The 16,376-nt window shown below is 40.6% G+C and overlaps 1 protein-coding gene across 2 annotated transcripts in view; it reads left to right on the forward strand.

Annotated features, from left to right (window-relative positions):
• The first annotated feature begins 809 nt into the window (after positions 1–809).
• Positions 810–16,376, forward strand: part of LOC126470361 (tolloid-like protein 1) — a 595,917-nt gene continuing 580,350 nt past the window's right edge. For both annotated transcript variants that reach the window (XM_050098158.1, XM_050098159.1), the window contains exon 1: positions 810–943. In XM_050098158.1, the coding sequence (XP_049954115.1) occupies positions 829–943 (115 nt within the window). In that variant the 5' untranslated portion in view covers positions 810–828. The remainder of the gene's footprint in view (positions 944–16,376) is intronic.

The following is a 16,376-nucleotide window of genomic DNA, read 5'->3' on the forward strand; positions in this document are numbered from 1 at the left end:
TCCACAAAAGAAACAGGGTGCTTTTCAGTGCTTTAGGTGTTGCACTAGTCAGGTGTTTTAAAAATTTAGTTATAAAGCCGCAGCAAGCTGATGTATAGCTAGTTATGACAGTGAACTTTCAGTTCCATATCCAACAGGTTACTCTGTAACTGTAACCAAAAGTATTGGCACAAATTTGTATCATAACCAATTTCTTTAGAATACTGAACCTTTTCAAACATAAATTATAAATCATTAATATTTTGAACCAGTTGTGATTACAAAATAATTTTTGAAATAGATCTGAAGATGGGCAGCTGGCCCGAAACCGGTCATATTGAAGTACAGGGAACGATCTTGAGATTGAATCTGGATGTTTTTTTATTAACACTACTAACACGCAAATCCTGTAGCACACAGTGTAAACATTATTCCCATAAAGTTGGGTACCCATACAGTAAATAGTTTTCTGTCCACACTGTCTCGCGTAGCGAAAGTTTAATTGTGACCGCCCTGAATGTGTAGAATGGTTTGAGACCTTTTCCACGCCGTGGTTTTCAACTGAGTCGGGCCGTGTCCTTCCCGCACCCGAGACAAACACGTGGTTTAGCTTACGGGGTGCTTTTTTATGTGGAAGTGTCGTCGAAGAAATGAGAACTTTTTACACGATAGCTTCCCATCCCTTCCGGCGCGGCGCGAGGGGACGCGTTTTGGGGAGGCGCAAGTGCGCGGGGCGCGCAACAGGTGGTGGCAGGCTGCGCGCATGCGCGGAGCGCCAGAAGAGCGGGTGACGCGCCGCACAGGGCCGGAGGGCCAGTGCGTCTGCAGCCGCGTCGCTGGACGCGCACCATGCCTCTGCTGCTCCTCGTCCTCGCGGCGCTGCCGGCGTGCACCGGCGCCACCACCAGCGCCGGGCTGCCGCACCGCGTCTCCAATGACTTCGACATGGATCCGTGTAAAGGCGGTGAGTAGCTGCACACCACGTCTATTTAATTATTTGATATTCTACCCAGCGGGCCGTACCAAAATATTCTTTCCATCAACAATTTGCTACTGTCCGAGAGTGAAGAGACAAGCAGGTACCTCTCACTCTGTTATAAAAGGTCTTCCTCAGAAAAGCTACCCATGTTTGGAAATACTCACTGTATCATTAATACCTTTCACGCCTTTCTATGACTTCTGCTTTCGGCGTTTCTGCTTTCAAGATTAACTGCCATCGCTTTTTGATACACCTATAAGTAGTGCATCGTGTGCGCAATGCAAATAGTTACAAAAACGATGTCAGAAATTCATTTAAACACAAAATTTACTTGGTGGAAGAGGTTTTTTTCGAATAGAAGTCATCATTGGTGATTTAAATTACGAATAAAGGTTGTAGGCAATTAAATAAAAAAAATTTCATGTGTGGTGACAGGTAATGGTCCGCGAAATTATTTAAAATTGGTTCTGGCGTACCCTGAAGTGAACTAAGGAAGCACCAAAGTGTTTGAGGAAGACCAGATGATGAGCCACACACATACAGGATACGCTTACATGCTGATAGAACTGAAAATATGAAGTATAACAGTGACGTACATCATTTTCCGCTGTGACTGCATGACTGTGACAAAAAAATGTCGAGGAGAGAGATTCGCAGACGGAGTGCGGCATAGTAACGTAAAACTCTCTATTATCTAGCAGTGCGTCCCAAACACGGAACATTGCGGTAGCGCATCAGATCCAAATCTGTTTGAATCATGGAAAGAACATGCTCGTGGTTGAAGGTGAAATCAGAAAGACAATTGCATCATTTCCTCCATGCACCATTTTAACAATAAAATGTTGAGAAAGTTACAGAAATAAGTCAAACTTCATGAGTAGAGCGAAGAGCGAGTTAAGTTGCTATAGCCGATTTCGGGCTCAAGCCCATCTTCAACTGTCAAAAAATATAGGTTCCAACGTTTTGTCGATGACATTACACTATCAAGTTGGGCAATGCTGGGCATGGAAACCGAGCGCATCTCTCCGAAGCTACTGCCGCGGTGGTTTTAGAAAACCACGGAATCTTGATTGCAGTATGAAAATTTGCGCGGCATATCTTACGAATACAAGTTGACTATCCTAAACGCTGTTCTGATGCGATAATGTGTTACCTTACGATACTTGTGTCCGTCAGACTTTAAAATATGAAAAAAATGGGTTGCGAATATGTATTACGCCTAGCTATAAACGAAAGCAAGCGTAGCTTCATGCTTTGTAACTGATGACTGCCTTAAGATGCGTGAGGGTCCTATCACAATCAGCTTTAGAGTAGATAGGCCACATGTGAACCGAGAAGCATTCCCTTCTCTGGATCACCAGCGCACTTAAGTGTGAACGCAAATATTGAGAGATTTTGAGTGGACGTCTTTCAGGAAACCATACTTTCATCTCAGAAGAGGCCTATAAATGGCGCTGCTTGAAAATTAAGTGTCTGCCTCAGGGCTAACACAGCCATGACCGATACAGGGAATGTAGTTTCCATTTATCGTGCTATGATACGCTTAATACAGAGATTGGAGTCCATTAAAATGGGTATTTTCAGTTAAAGGATGTGATTCGTCTCAACATTACGCTAGCACATTACCTGGAGCACCACCCATTTTCAATAAAACGCTAAGAAATGACTGTGCAGTACTTAACTGCTAAATAACAATACCATATTTTGCTGTTCAGATTCTATGCGTGTATAATATACTTTTTAAGTGCAAGTGAATCAAAGTTAAATCTGTGCCTAGTTATCAAGAATAAATTTCGTACTCTAATATATAATCTGAACGGCTTTCTTTAAATCTCCAAATAAAATACTTGACTAATTCTTCTAAGAAGCTGTAACTTATTAACGTTTCAGGAGTTAGGATAGTACAACAATGCAGAACCTGCGTAGATAAAGCTAGTGGACATTGTCAGCGATATTACGTTATAAGTGTGTGGATGGAATGTCATTAATTTCTGTGTCTTGGCTACTTTGTTTATTTGATACTGGGAGACTAACAGTTAATATGCTACCCGACAAAGTACGAACTACTGCTTTGTATCCAGTCAGACTTTACACAAAAGGGCAGCAGTGGACATTACTGGATGTCACCTAGAGATTTTTCCGGCGCAAATCAGGTAGTATATATTCTCTACAATGTCATGGAGTATCTGCTGGTAATGGCAAGTTTTGCACAGACATCGTATGTAAGATCATCTAAGCACTGACTATGCACATTTTAGAAATTCTGTTAGAAATAGTGACGCGTGATTGACAACAGTTCACAACAGCCGGCCAACAGTCGTTTTCCCAATACCAATCGTTGTAGAATTTTCTTCCCACAGATTGCTGTCAAACATTTTTTGTACTGGAACACTTGGACGTGAAGAGGTCCAGAATTCCGTCTTATTTGTTATTAACTATAGACTACATGTCACAATCAGACTGGAGTCTAAACGCGAGGCGTATTTCAGGATATCGCTCGCAGCAGCAGAATCAGAAGAAGACCAGAGACTACGCCGAAATATTGTAGAGAAGAGGAGACTGCTAACCCGGCTGTGTACCTGGATATTAGTCTTTTGCAAGTAACCCGTGACAAAACCACGCAATGTGTGTCTCGGACAATACTTTGTGGAAACTTTGGCGTAACTGCGTTTCTTTCTCACAACACTGACATTTATTTCTATGTAGGTGGTGTGGGATGCAACTGAGTTTTTAAGTTTGAAAACCATGTTCCACGAATGATGGCGATACTCCGCGTTTGGCAAGCACGAGCTATTGACCGCACGCTGGCTTACCTGCACATGACAACGCCTCCGGTGACAATCGGACTGCTAGTTTCCGCATTTTGAGTAGAAATTGAACTTTTTTCGTTAAATATCGTGTTATCTAAAATGTTAGTAGCCATCCAGGTGATTACTGAAGTTTGATTTCACGAAAATATATTTCTGGAATTTCAGAACTCGCTGTTTTTGCTGATTTTCTAGAAATTGTTGTCTTTTTCTTCCTCTTCACCGTGAGAAGATACTTAATACAACTCGCATACTTTTCTCTAAGATGGTTCTACAAGATGGGAGAAATGAAAGATAGCAGTAAGCACAGAGATGAAATAGGTCTATTGTGTCGAGAATTGCCTTATGAGGTATGGGTTATCACGGAAGATATCCAACGTCATTCAGATATCTGCAAACACACTGCAGCCTTTTCAGAAGGTACTGAAAGTGCATAAACTGTACTACATTCGCAAATTTAGTCATCCTTCTGTGATACTTGAAATGTACACTTTTCAGGTTTTATAAAACTTTAGCTTCTGTTTAATTTTCCTCACACTTACTGTCCTAACTTCTGTGTGAACATAAACCTACATATCTGAAGACGTCTCACGTGTCAGATAAATAATTGCCTAGCCTGACGTATCGAGACGATTGTTGTTGCTATATGATTGACGTAGGAGTAATGTGTGCTGTAACAAGAACTATAATTTTTGACTCACGCGAAAATTCACGACAGTTTTAATTATTACGCCCATGTAGACTGAAATGCATCCGCAATACAAATTGACTTCGTGTTCTCGTAAAATCATTGAAAAGTGCTGTTTTTTATATGATCAAACGTAATTACTGTCATTTTTAATGCTTAAAATGAGTGGGACTAACGCATCCCGAAATCTAATTGGAAAACTAGAGCATATGCTAGTTGTCAAAGGAATTTTATTTTATCAAGAAGAATAAGAAAAAATTGCACACATTCTAACTGTAAGACCTTATGTCTGTTTCCTCACTTGAGGATTCAATGAAAACATCAGTGTTCGTTATGTTCTTTAGATGTTCAATACGAACAATACGTACGAAGCAGACTCGCTCAGGTGAATTCGTATAGCTCATCATAAGTTATTAAAGTTAGTTATCAGAGTAAAGATATACGCACTTTAGACACGCTAATACCTAAAATAAATTTCTGGATTAAACACTCATATTCTGCACGGATGCAACACGCTAGCAGAAGTCTGTAAAAAAATGGCGTTTTACTAACCTGCACTATTTTGTCCTTTTACTGGGAAGATAAATGTACCAAACAGTAATAACAAGGAAAGGTGCAAGCGTTTTTCGATAAAAGGTGGTGAAGCGACCTAATTTAACAGAATATAAGATGTGGTTAGGACCATATTTAAATCGCGTTCATATTTTTTTCCACGGATGACATCAAAATACGGCATGAAGCAATACTTATATAAAAGATGCTAATTCAAATAACATCTACAACAGTTCATCCAAACTTTCTTCTCCCTAAGCCTATTTGGCCGTTTCATTTTATTTCTGAGTGCAGTTTTTCAGGCATTATGCCATAAACACAACCTTTGCTTTCCGCACAGTCTTCCCAGCTGAAGGCTTAGCGATAACCTCATCAACGGTCATGCCACCTGATTCTTGTCGTTGTTGCATAAGAACATTAAACAGCCGCCGCTCCTTAGGAAAAAAAAACCAAATTGTCTCGGGTAATAAATTAAAGATTTTGTAGAAAATATCATGTAGAAGATAACAGTTCGTTGGCAGCTCGTGACCTTTTTGTAATCATTTTCAGACCGCTTCGGGAACTGAACTACCCACCATTAATGAGGGCTAACGATCATATTTTTGCATAGCCCAGCTTGTTTGGTGCATAGAAATTATTCAAGAGAACGAATAATTGAGAATAATATAGCGCCCAGATAATTCCAGATAATTTCGTAATTATATGATTGTCAGTCAACATACAAAATTTGCTACGGTAATAAAAATACTCAATCCAGGCCTCTGAAACGTCTTTATAAGCCAACTGACGATATTTTGTAAGGATTAATCCTGTTTATCCGTGCAGAAAACTAATATGCATGCGTCAGATAACCTGGAAGGGCATCAATCCTTTCATTCCTACGCTACCGGAAAAACGATAGTCAAATTTCACCAGCAAAACTAAGTAGGTGGCTTCTTGTTAACACATTGTTAACATTTACTACCCGTTGGCTCAACATTAAACGCATGGGGAGCAGAAGAAACTTCTATCTGTCTCCTAATCGACGATAAATATCTGTGTCGCATTGCACCTACTGCCAAAAAACCCAGTGGACCATAAGTAGGTGAATACCAACTTTTACTACAAGTGAATGATGTTGCACTTCTAAATTTACAGAAGCAAAATGCTTAATTAAATGCTATGCTTAGCTATCCAAAGTTGTACCACTGAAAAAATGTGCAGCTGTTTTTGGTACTCAATCTGGCAATAGTCGCCTCGAATCCTGCTGGAAGAACAAATTGTGATTACCGTCATTTGCTGTGTAGGAAGAATACAGTACGCTAACCGCCTGGGTTAATCCCAAAGCAACGCTGTGTCGTTTGGCGCGAGGTTGTCTGAAAATGTCGAAGACGATCCAACTATCTGATGGGTACTATAAGTCCGAACACTCCTTAGTGCTATTTGAGAAAAGTAGGCAGCGTCACAACCTATTTATCTTCCTCATTTATAACAGCATTAGTAGAAAGCTACAGAGCATAGGCGATCATGAAAGCAAACAAGACTATTAATTTTTCTGTAATTTCGTGAAATAGTTCTTGTGTAATTTAAATAAAGTACTACCAGTGAAACAAACACGTGCCTTATGGACGTTGACAGTTGAAAAACGATTGTTGTGTAAATTACAAAGAGCAGTAAGTCAACTGTAGAGCTACGTGAGGTTCCTTGTTTTTGTATTAGCCACTCTGAAATTAATTTTAGCCTATGGCGCTGTCATTTGAAGACAATTTCTAGTTTCTTTTTATTCTTATTTGACTAGTTAAAAGATAACCACCATTCGTAACATAATACTTGAGGTTCCCTAGTAATGTTATAATTTTTCTCCTTTCTTTTCCCTAGCGTTTATCACCAATAGTACAGGGTCCGCTTTTTCAGGGTTTGGCAAATTTTATTTTTATTGTTTAACTGCGTGCCTGGATGCTCTTCCTGACACCGAAGCTTAATTCTCCAAACATGGTTCAAATGGCTCTGAGCACTATGGGACTCAACATCTGTGGTCATAAGTCCCCTAGAACTTACAACTACTTAAACCTAACGACATCACACACATCCATGCCCGAGGCAGGATTCGAACCTGCGACCGTAGCGGTCACGCGGTTCCAGACTGAAGCGCCTTTAACCGCTCGGCCACACCGGCCGGCCTTAATTCTCCGCAGAGGGCTAGTTGAGCTGATGAAAAGTCTACGGACTGTATTCTTATGAGACACAAAATTTGTCTCTTTAGGAATATCTGTCTTGACTTCTTATTTTCGCGACCCTGAGAGATTTGAGTACCTCAAGTGCGCCAGTTTTATTCGCACAGGGTAATCGGGTTTCGTGAATTAAATGACAAGCAAGTTCTAAGTAACTACTACAATTTGTAATTATCTCAATGAGATGGTCGTAATCGTGGCTAAGCAGATATCGCTCAAGCCCCTTATTGCCGTTCATACAATAAAACTCATCCACACTTTTACTAAAGAATCTGTCGATAATATACGAAGGGTATTAGCGGTACAAAATAAAAGAATATGTTACAGTGTTTCAACATAAATGTGTGATTATTCCCACTTGAAGAAACTTACGTTAGTATATGCGTCTTAACAGATCGTGGCTTGGAGTGGGAATGGTGGAGAGCGAAGACGCAATAGAATTATATCAGACAAAAGACGGATATTGATTTACAAAGATATCTTTGTCACTGAACTATTCGTATAGACTTTGAACATTATGATTTCATGTTTTGCATGCAAGAGTCTTTTCTTCATTACAAATAATACTCTTCATAGCCAGATTATTATAACTGCTCTTACGAAAAAAAGCTATTTTACTTAAACAGAAAGAAAAGAAAATTTACTGGTACGTCATTATAACAGTCGTCAAGGTAACTTATGGGATGGAGCTCGTGTTCTGTCTGTGAATCGAGTTAAACTATGTCCTTCGTGTTACTGTGTTAAGTGTTAGTGTACTGCATTTTCTGAAGCGAAATTTTGGCACCAGTCCAGCATTTGCCTAAACGAACGGGAGAAACCGCGTAAAAATCCCGCTCAGGCTGGCTGGTGTACCAGACGCTGCACGGATTCGATCTGGAGCTGGTTCACCTCTCTCTCTCTCTCTCTCTCTCTCTCTCTCTCTCTCTCTCTCTTTCTCTCCCTCTCCTTCGCTCTCGCAAGTTTTCACCTGCGCGTTACCCAATATGAGCAGGTCATTAATGTTATAATTTTTACAGGAGACAAAACCATATCAATAATATGCTAACAGCATCGTGTGATTCCTCACAATAGTACTAGAAATCAGCTATAAGACCTAAACATGACAGCTATGCGCTGATCTGCGTGAACAGTCTTTGTAGAGGCTACCCGCTTCAGTGGCTAGCTAGTGGCGTAGTAGATAATAGTTAATTCTTTCGGTTCGTATTCGTCAGGTTCATTGTCATTAAAAAGGTGTCCAATTTGTTTAAGGTTTTTCTAAAGCTGCACCAGCACCACATAAGTTACTGAGAAGACAATGAAGCGATACCGTTTCCAGTAATATAACGTTTCGAGTGCAGAAATGGCTATTTTCTGATATGCTGTGTACAGAAATAGTTTGAACTTGCACAAGCAGGAAGACTAAGACTCGTGATTATTGATCCCTTATCCTCTTTGGCCATCACACAGTAGTAGTTACAAATAGGCTTTCATGGACATCACATTTTAGCTGAAAATAAATACTGAAAATATAACATCCTGTTAGTTAGCAAGTGACGAATGAACTATGCTATTATCTTACAAAGCAAAGTAGAGTAGTGTCACAGAGCAATTACCTGAGGGGCTGGGTAAGAGGAGAAAGATGTAAAACTATCACGCCGTATGATTCCAAAGCATCTGAAATGTCAGTGTGCTGGCTACGTGAGTGCTGTCAACGACAGTAAAATATTCTGGGCCACGGGCAGCGTCATTCTTTTCTTCTACTTCTTTCATAAACTACACTTTTCTATTCCTCTGCTTGGATTTTCTACAGAAGTTGTCAGGTGTGCAACTGATTAGATCACTTCACTTTCCTGTTTTACGTTTTCCACGAACTTCAGGAGGCTCCTGAAGAAGACCCTATCAGCAGAGTGGTCGAAATTTTATATTTACAGAAGTAGAAGAGAAACATGATGCGTCTTAAAACCTCCAGAAAATTTTACTTGAACTTAAAGTATACTTTTGTCACATAATTTTTAAGACCTCACGGACGGAACACGCTGATAATCAAGAAGCCTTTATAAATATTGATTAAAACGAGAACCAATCTAATCAATGAAACGAGAGAAATAACCGTACTTTAGGCACTATTTCTGGAATTAAGAGTATGACCTTACGTAGCTAACTGTAGAAAAAATGGAAGATAAGGAATGAACTGAACACAAAAAACTTCCGTGAAGACAAAATCTGAGGCACTGGTAGGAGTTAATGGACATTACCCGACTGATACATCAAATGCAAAATAAGAAGAAATATTCTACGGTGATCACATATTTTCTACGAGAAAATAGTGTCTGAAGACATGTAACAGAAGCCCTACCAACTAATAAAACCAGAGTACTAGACTAGGAATAAATTGTAGTAATTATGTTTTCAAGTATTCTCATTCACTTCAGAGCGTTAATTGACATTGACGGCGCTGCCAGACGCATGTGAGCCACTAAACTACGGAGAGAGTGTTTTAAAAAGGGTAACTGATTGAGAAATCTAAATTACTTACTTTCCTTTGAGACAGGAATATTCAAACTGTTATTGTACAATATGTTTTGCACGTTAACACATCCGTATTCCACCCTGCAATGAAAGTCTAAATTTTTTGCCTTTGGCAGGTGTTTTCCCAGATGCAATATTTGACTGTACCTACAGAAAGTTAGCTTCCGTATATATGAGGACAAGTAAACAATACGTCGAAGATCATACTGTACATGCACTGAAGAATCACTTGAACCAGTGAACATATCCTTATCACTTGGTTTTCGCAGTCTCATGACTACATAATAAGCAGATTGACCGAGCAGGTGATGAGGCTAACCACTGAAATTTTTATTTGATAACTCTCAAAGCCTTTTAAATAAAACAAATGTTATTAAGATCATATATCTTTATTCTTCAAGTTTACGTATTTGCAACCCTTTGCCACTAGGGTGCTCCTAAATGTACCGTGTAAGATGGCGGTGGATAACGAAACTATGTCGATGTGTGAGAAACAGCGTACTGTAACCGGGTTTCGAATTCGAAGAGTTCGTCCAGAGATGGAGCACCCTCTCCTCCAGCATAACAATGCCAGACCGCACACGAGCGCTGCGACATCTGCAACCATCTGACGCCTTGGTTTCACTTTATGGTCCCGACTTGGTCCCATCCGATTTTTATCTGTTTCCACAACTTAAAGAACACCTTGGAGGACTTCACTTTGATAGTGATGAAGCGGTGCATGCAGAGGTGATGTTGTGGCTCTGTCAACATAGTCAAACTTTCTACAGTGACGGTATCAAAAAAGGGTATATTGTTGGGAGAAATGTGTTCATCTCCAGGTTGAGTATGTTAAGAAATAAATATATACACATAAAGAATAAAGATGTAGAACGTGAATGACGTTTCTTTTATTTAAAAAGCCTTAAGAATTTTCACATTGAAAATTCGGAGGAATTACTTTCCAGCACACCCTCGTAATTCCACACGAATGTGCTGGTAGATGTTGCTACGAGGCGTCAGCAGCTTTCCTTACCTATGCTCGCCCACCCTAACTAATGCTCAGTCTACAATAATATATACGATAATCGACTTATGGATTCTAAACTTTCATCTGTCCTTTCTCCGTAAATTATATTTTCGGTTCCAAATCTGTATGCTTTACACGCTGTTTGGAAAACACACCATTTGTTCAAGAGAATAACGGAGATAAAATTTCATATGAGTACTGGAAGTAGTGATACCGTATTTGCTGTTTTTTGGTACTGGTTGTCACATTCATCACTTTCAATGGTTTTAGCACTCAAGCTTTCATTTTTCAAAATCTTCGGGTCATACAATCTCTATGAGACTTCAGTTTTTCACATCTACTAGCACCGAAAGCAATGGTTGTCATCCACGTTGATGTAGTCGTCAGACCAAAAACTGGTTTGATGCAGCACTCCATGCTAGTCTGTCTTGTGTAAGTTTTTTCATATCATCATGTCTGTTTGAACATGCTACTGTATTCATACCTTGTTCACTCTCTGCATTATTTACCCTCGATACGTGCCTCCGTTATGAAATTCTCACGGTTCTGACTGTGTGTCTTTTTCAGTTTACTATTTGTGCTTCAAATACACTGCTGGTTATTAAAATTGCAACAACATGAATACAGCTGCTACAGACGTCAAACTGGCTTGACATATATTACATGATTGGATATGCAAATTATAAACTTGTCAGTGTAATCGCAGAAACTGGGTCGGAGTTACAGAATCTAAATTCTGTGTACAAGAAGAGATTGTGCCGCAGGTTCCTCATTCAAAAATCAAATTCGAATGATGGTTGTTAGTGAGAAGTTAAGTGTCATGCGTCGTGTGAGAAGAAACGTTTACCAACACGTTCCCGAGTTCTTCCGGAAGCAGCGAGGAGATGAGCCTCGGGGAGGACAAGGAAACTTTTCCTGAGACCATAACAGCCATCTTCCAATCTCCATAGCTTGGGTGGCACAGCAGCACAGCCCCTGTAAACCTTGAATTGTATCTCAGCGTGCCGGGGGTTAACTATCTAGACAAATGAGAAATCTTGCTTGGTTCTAATTACAAGCACGGTTGCGTAGTACACTGTAGTGCAATGTAATGAAGTGCAGTGTAGTGTTGTATATTAGTGTAGTTAAGAATTATTAACTAAATTAAACTTCGCCCGAACAGGCCATAAAGTTCCAACGGTACCGACCGGCCGCCGTGTCATCCTCACCCCACAATCATCACTTTATGTCGATATGGAGGGGCATGTGGCCAGCACAGCGCTCTCCCGGCTGTATGTCAGCTTACGAAACCGGAACCGCTACTTCGCAATCAAGTAGCTTCTCAGTTTGCCTCACAAGATCTGAGTGCACCGCGCTTGCCAACAGCGCTCGGCAGACCTGATGGTCACCCATCAAAGTGCTAGCCCAGCATGACAGCGCTTAACATCCGTGATCTGACGGGAACTGGTGTTATCACGGCGGCAAGGCCGTTGACAGTTGAGCATTACAAATTACAAAATTTCTGATCCAGCAATGCACCAGAGTAAAGCAGACCAGTAGCATGTGCCTTTTGGATTCCAGATGAATATATATCTCCGCGTCAAATTACCAAATGGAGTATGCAGTTTTTTTTTCTTTCTTGACTTTTTTCTTATTCCGTATATATTTTACGTAGATTTTTTTCCATCGTAAACACCATAATGCTTATTATACTAACACACGTGAAATTATGTTCAAATATTGTGTTCTATATTCACGCCAATTCATGTGCAACATTTGATCTTTTCTTGTATCTAGAAAATACATTAAAAGTAGCAAATAAATAACAAATAATAGCCGGCCATGGTGGCCGAGCGGTTCTAGGCGCTGCAGTCTGGAGCCGCGCGACCGCTACGGTCGCAGGTTCGAATCCTGCCTAGGGCATGGATGTGTGTGATGTCCTTAGGTTAGTTAGGTTTAAGTAGTTCTAAGTTCTAGGAGACTGATGACCTCAGAAGTTAAGTCCCATAGTGCTCAGAGCCATTTGAACCATTTTTTGATCAAATAATAATGTTCTGGAATCATTGCTGCTCTTGATGGTCGTGACCCAACGAGAAATCGACAGGTACATGGGATAGCGATACATTGACACGTCCCCTTAGAAAAATTTATGAATTACTGTGCTGATAAACCTCTTACATTATTTGCTTTTCAAACAGCTGAGCAAAACTGAACGTACTCAAACATTCACTAAAGTGACACACAATACTTTTAGCGCAACGCAATCTGACTTTCAGTAATCGCTACGAAGAATGGCCCTGACTAACATTAACCTATACCTTTCACAAATCACTTATCTCACAAAAATCTTCGTTACTCGAACTACTGCAATACAGCGAGCGCCACTACTGCCAGCTAAATAAAAGATTCAAACTACTGAAGGCACTAACTACTGATAGGCATAGTTAGCAAATGAAAGATTTTGATAGAGAACAAACAATGTATTTACCTTAATAGTGTTGAAAAGTCATAATATACATAGCAGTTCATGACGTCCAGTCTTACAAATTTCAAAACTGCGCCATCTCTCTCCCCACATCCACCACTGCTGGCGGCTCACCTCCAACTGCGCAACGCTACGCGCTGTTAACAGCCGACTGTCCAACACTACAATAGCCAACAACAATGCAAACCAGCCACAGACTGCACACAGCACAGCCAGTGATTTTCATACGGAGCGTTATGTGGCGTTACCAATAAAAAAACCTATACAGTCTACTTACATAGCCCCCATGCTCCCCACAAAAAATTTTACAAATTGTTTTGGGCAGTGGCCAATACAGATTTGATAAAATTTTTCATAGAATTTATGTGTGGCTACTTAGAGAATGAACCAGCTGTAAGAATGCGATCGGTCATTCACGACTGCCACAGTGAAGGAGAATTTTATCATGCCTTCCTCTCAGCATATTGGTCTAAAGCTACACAAGACCGAGTAAAACATAGCATCATAATGATGAAACATTTCGAACAATCTGAATTTTCCAGGCTTGTGAAATATTTTGAAGACATGTTGCACAAGAATCAGTACCTTTCAAACCCATACAGCCCCTCAGAACTCATCCGCATTTGCTTAATCAAATTACCTGAACATTTACAACATATTATTTTGGCACGACGTTGCAAAGACGACATTGAAGCTTTTCAGGGACTTTTACAAGAATTAGAAATTCACACTGACAATCGCGGAACGCGAAAACAGGAACACAACAATTACAGGTCACATCCGTCGCAATTCCGCGATGAAATAAATAATAATTGGACACGACAAGGCTATTCTCAGAACACAAATCGTGACCAAAGCAGACACCACCCGTATGACAACCGTTGGCAGAGTAGTTATAATTACAGGGAAAGATCACCTCTCTGCGGTAGTGACTATCACAGAGACAATCAGAGAAACAGACAATATGGGAACCAAAATAATTATTATCAAGGGAGACAGAATAACATTAGACGCAACGGTCCAGCGCGCAGTTACGATTCAGGGAGAAATTCTCCACCACGTGACCGACAAGAAAGAAACTATGGAATCTACCGACATGACGACAGACGATATGATCGTAACGACAGAGCTGAATTGCATTAGAACTGGCGGGATTCAAACAGAGCAGGGCCCTCTCGACAAGGTGAATTTGTAGAAGTTAGGTCTCCAAATCCCAATAACGACGCGCGCCAACAAAGACACAATAGGCAATGACTCATACCGCTGGCAGCCACAAAACGTACTTATGAAACTGACGACTCAGCTGCCGTAGCTAGTAATTACGTAAAAATGGAAGACATTAGGGACACCTTACTCCAGGAGCACGACGTAAAACATAACAACATTGCATATCCTGTGATTCACATTACAGAAAATGACGTAAAATTTACGGCAGTACTTGACTCTTGCAGTCCCATTTCAGTAATTAGTGAAACAGCCTTTAGCAAATGCAACAAATCGAACGGTTCTCCCACACTTCCGTTACGTAAGATTAAATTACAAGGTGCAATCTTTGGAAAAAGTGTAGATGTACGCCAACAAACCAACTTAGAATTCTTTTGTCAAAGCCACAGCTTCTCTATGAACTTTCTTATTGTTCCATTACTGTCGACGGAAATTATATTGGGAGTAGACTTTTTGAATGAATACAAAGTAATCTTAAACTTTCACGATGCTGAAATAAGTTTAGAGAAAGAAGGTAGATCAACAGCTTTGAAATTTGAAGATTGGTTCTCAAACCATGACGAAGAAATTAATCGGCTTTACCTCCTGTTAGGCAACAGTTCGGAATTTTCGACGGAACTTGACACTAACAATCACTCTGCAAGTACTGACAGGGATGATATCGACGGCGCATTTGATACTAATGAATTAATTCAGAATAAAATTCAAACAATTTAGAATTGTAATGACAGTGATAGGCAAGACCTTTTTGAGATTTTACAAGCACATTCCACAGTTTTTACTCACAAAACAGGAACAATCAAGGGATTTCAATACCAATTTCATGTTCGTGAGCATACTAAATTTTGTGTTAGACCATACGTAATTCCAGCACAGTAATTCATAAATTTTTCTAAGGGGACGTTTCAACATACGTATACAGATGGCGGCAGGTACATGGGATAGCGATACGCACATAGACAGATGGCGGCATTACTACGTATGCAAGGTATAAAAGGGCAATGCATTGGCGGAGCTGTCATTTCTACTCAAGTGATTCATGTCAAAAGGTTTCCGACGTGATTGTCGACGCACGACGGGAATTAACAGACTCTGAATGCGGAGTGGTAGTTGGCGAAAGATGTATGGGACATTTCATTTCGGAAATCGTTAGAGAATTCAATATTCAGAGATACACAGTGTCAAGAGTGTGCCGAGAGTGCCAAATTTAAGGCATTGCCTCTCACCACAGATTACGCAGTGACCGATGGCGTTCGTTTTACGACCGAGAGCAGCGGTGTTTGTGTAGATCTCAGTGCTAGCAGACAAGCAACACTGCGTGAAATAACCGCGGAAATTAATGTGGGATGTACGACGAACGTATCCTTTAGGACACTGCGGTGAAATGTGGCGTTAATGGATCATGGCAGCAGACGACCTACACGTGTGCCTTTGCTAATATCACGAAATCACCTGCAGCGTCCCTTCTGTGTTCGTGACCATATCTGTTGGACCCTAAATGACGGTAAAACCGTGACCTGGTCAAATGAGTCCCGATTTCACTTGGCAGGAGCTGATGGTAGTGTTGGAGTGTGGCACAGACCCCACGAAGCCATGGGCCCAGGTTGTCAACAAGGCACATTGTAAGCTGGTGGTGGCTCCGTAATGGTGCGGGCCGTGTTTAAGTGGAACGGACTCGGTCGTCTGGTCAAAATGAACCGATCGTTCACTAGAAATAGTTATGTTCGGCTACTTGGAGACCATTTGCAGCCATTCATGGTCTTTAGGTTCCCAAACAACGATAGGTCCTCTGATCTAACTGAACCGATCACTGACTGCTTGGAGACCATTTGCAGCCATTCGTGGGCTTCTTGTTCCTAAGCAACGATTGAATTTTTATGGATGACAACGCACCATGTCAGCGGGTCACAATTGTTCGCGAATGATTTGAAGAACATTCTGGGTAATTCGAGCGAA

This window comes from Schistocerca serialis, chromosome 3, assembly GCF_023864345.2.
Source record: "Schistocerca serialis cubense isolate TAMUIC-IGC-003099 chromosome 3, iqSchSeri2.2, whole genome shotgun sequence".
NCBI lineage: Eukaryota > Metazoa > Arthropoda > Insecta > Orthoptera > Acrididae > Schistocerca > Schistocerca serialis.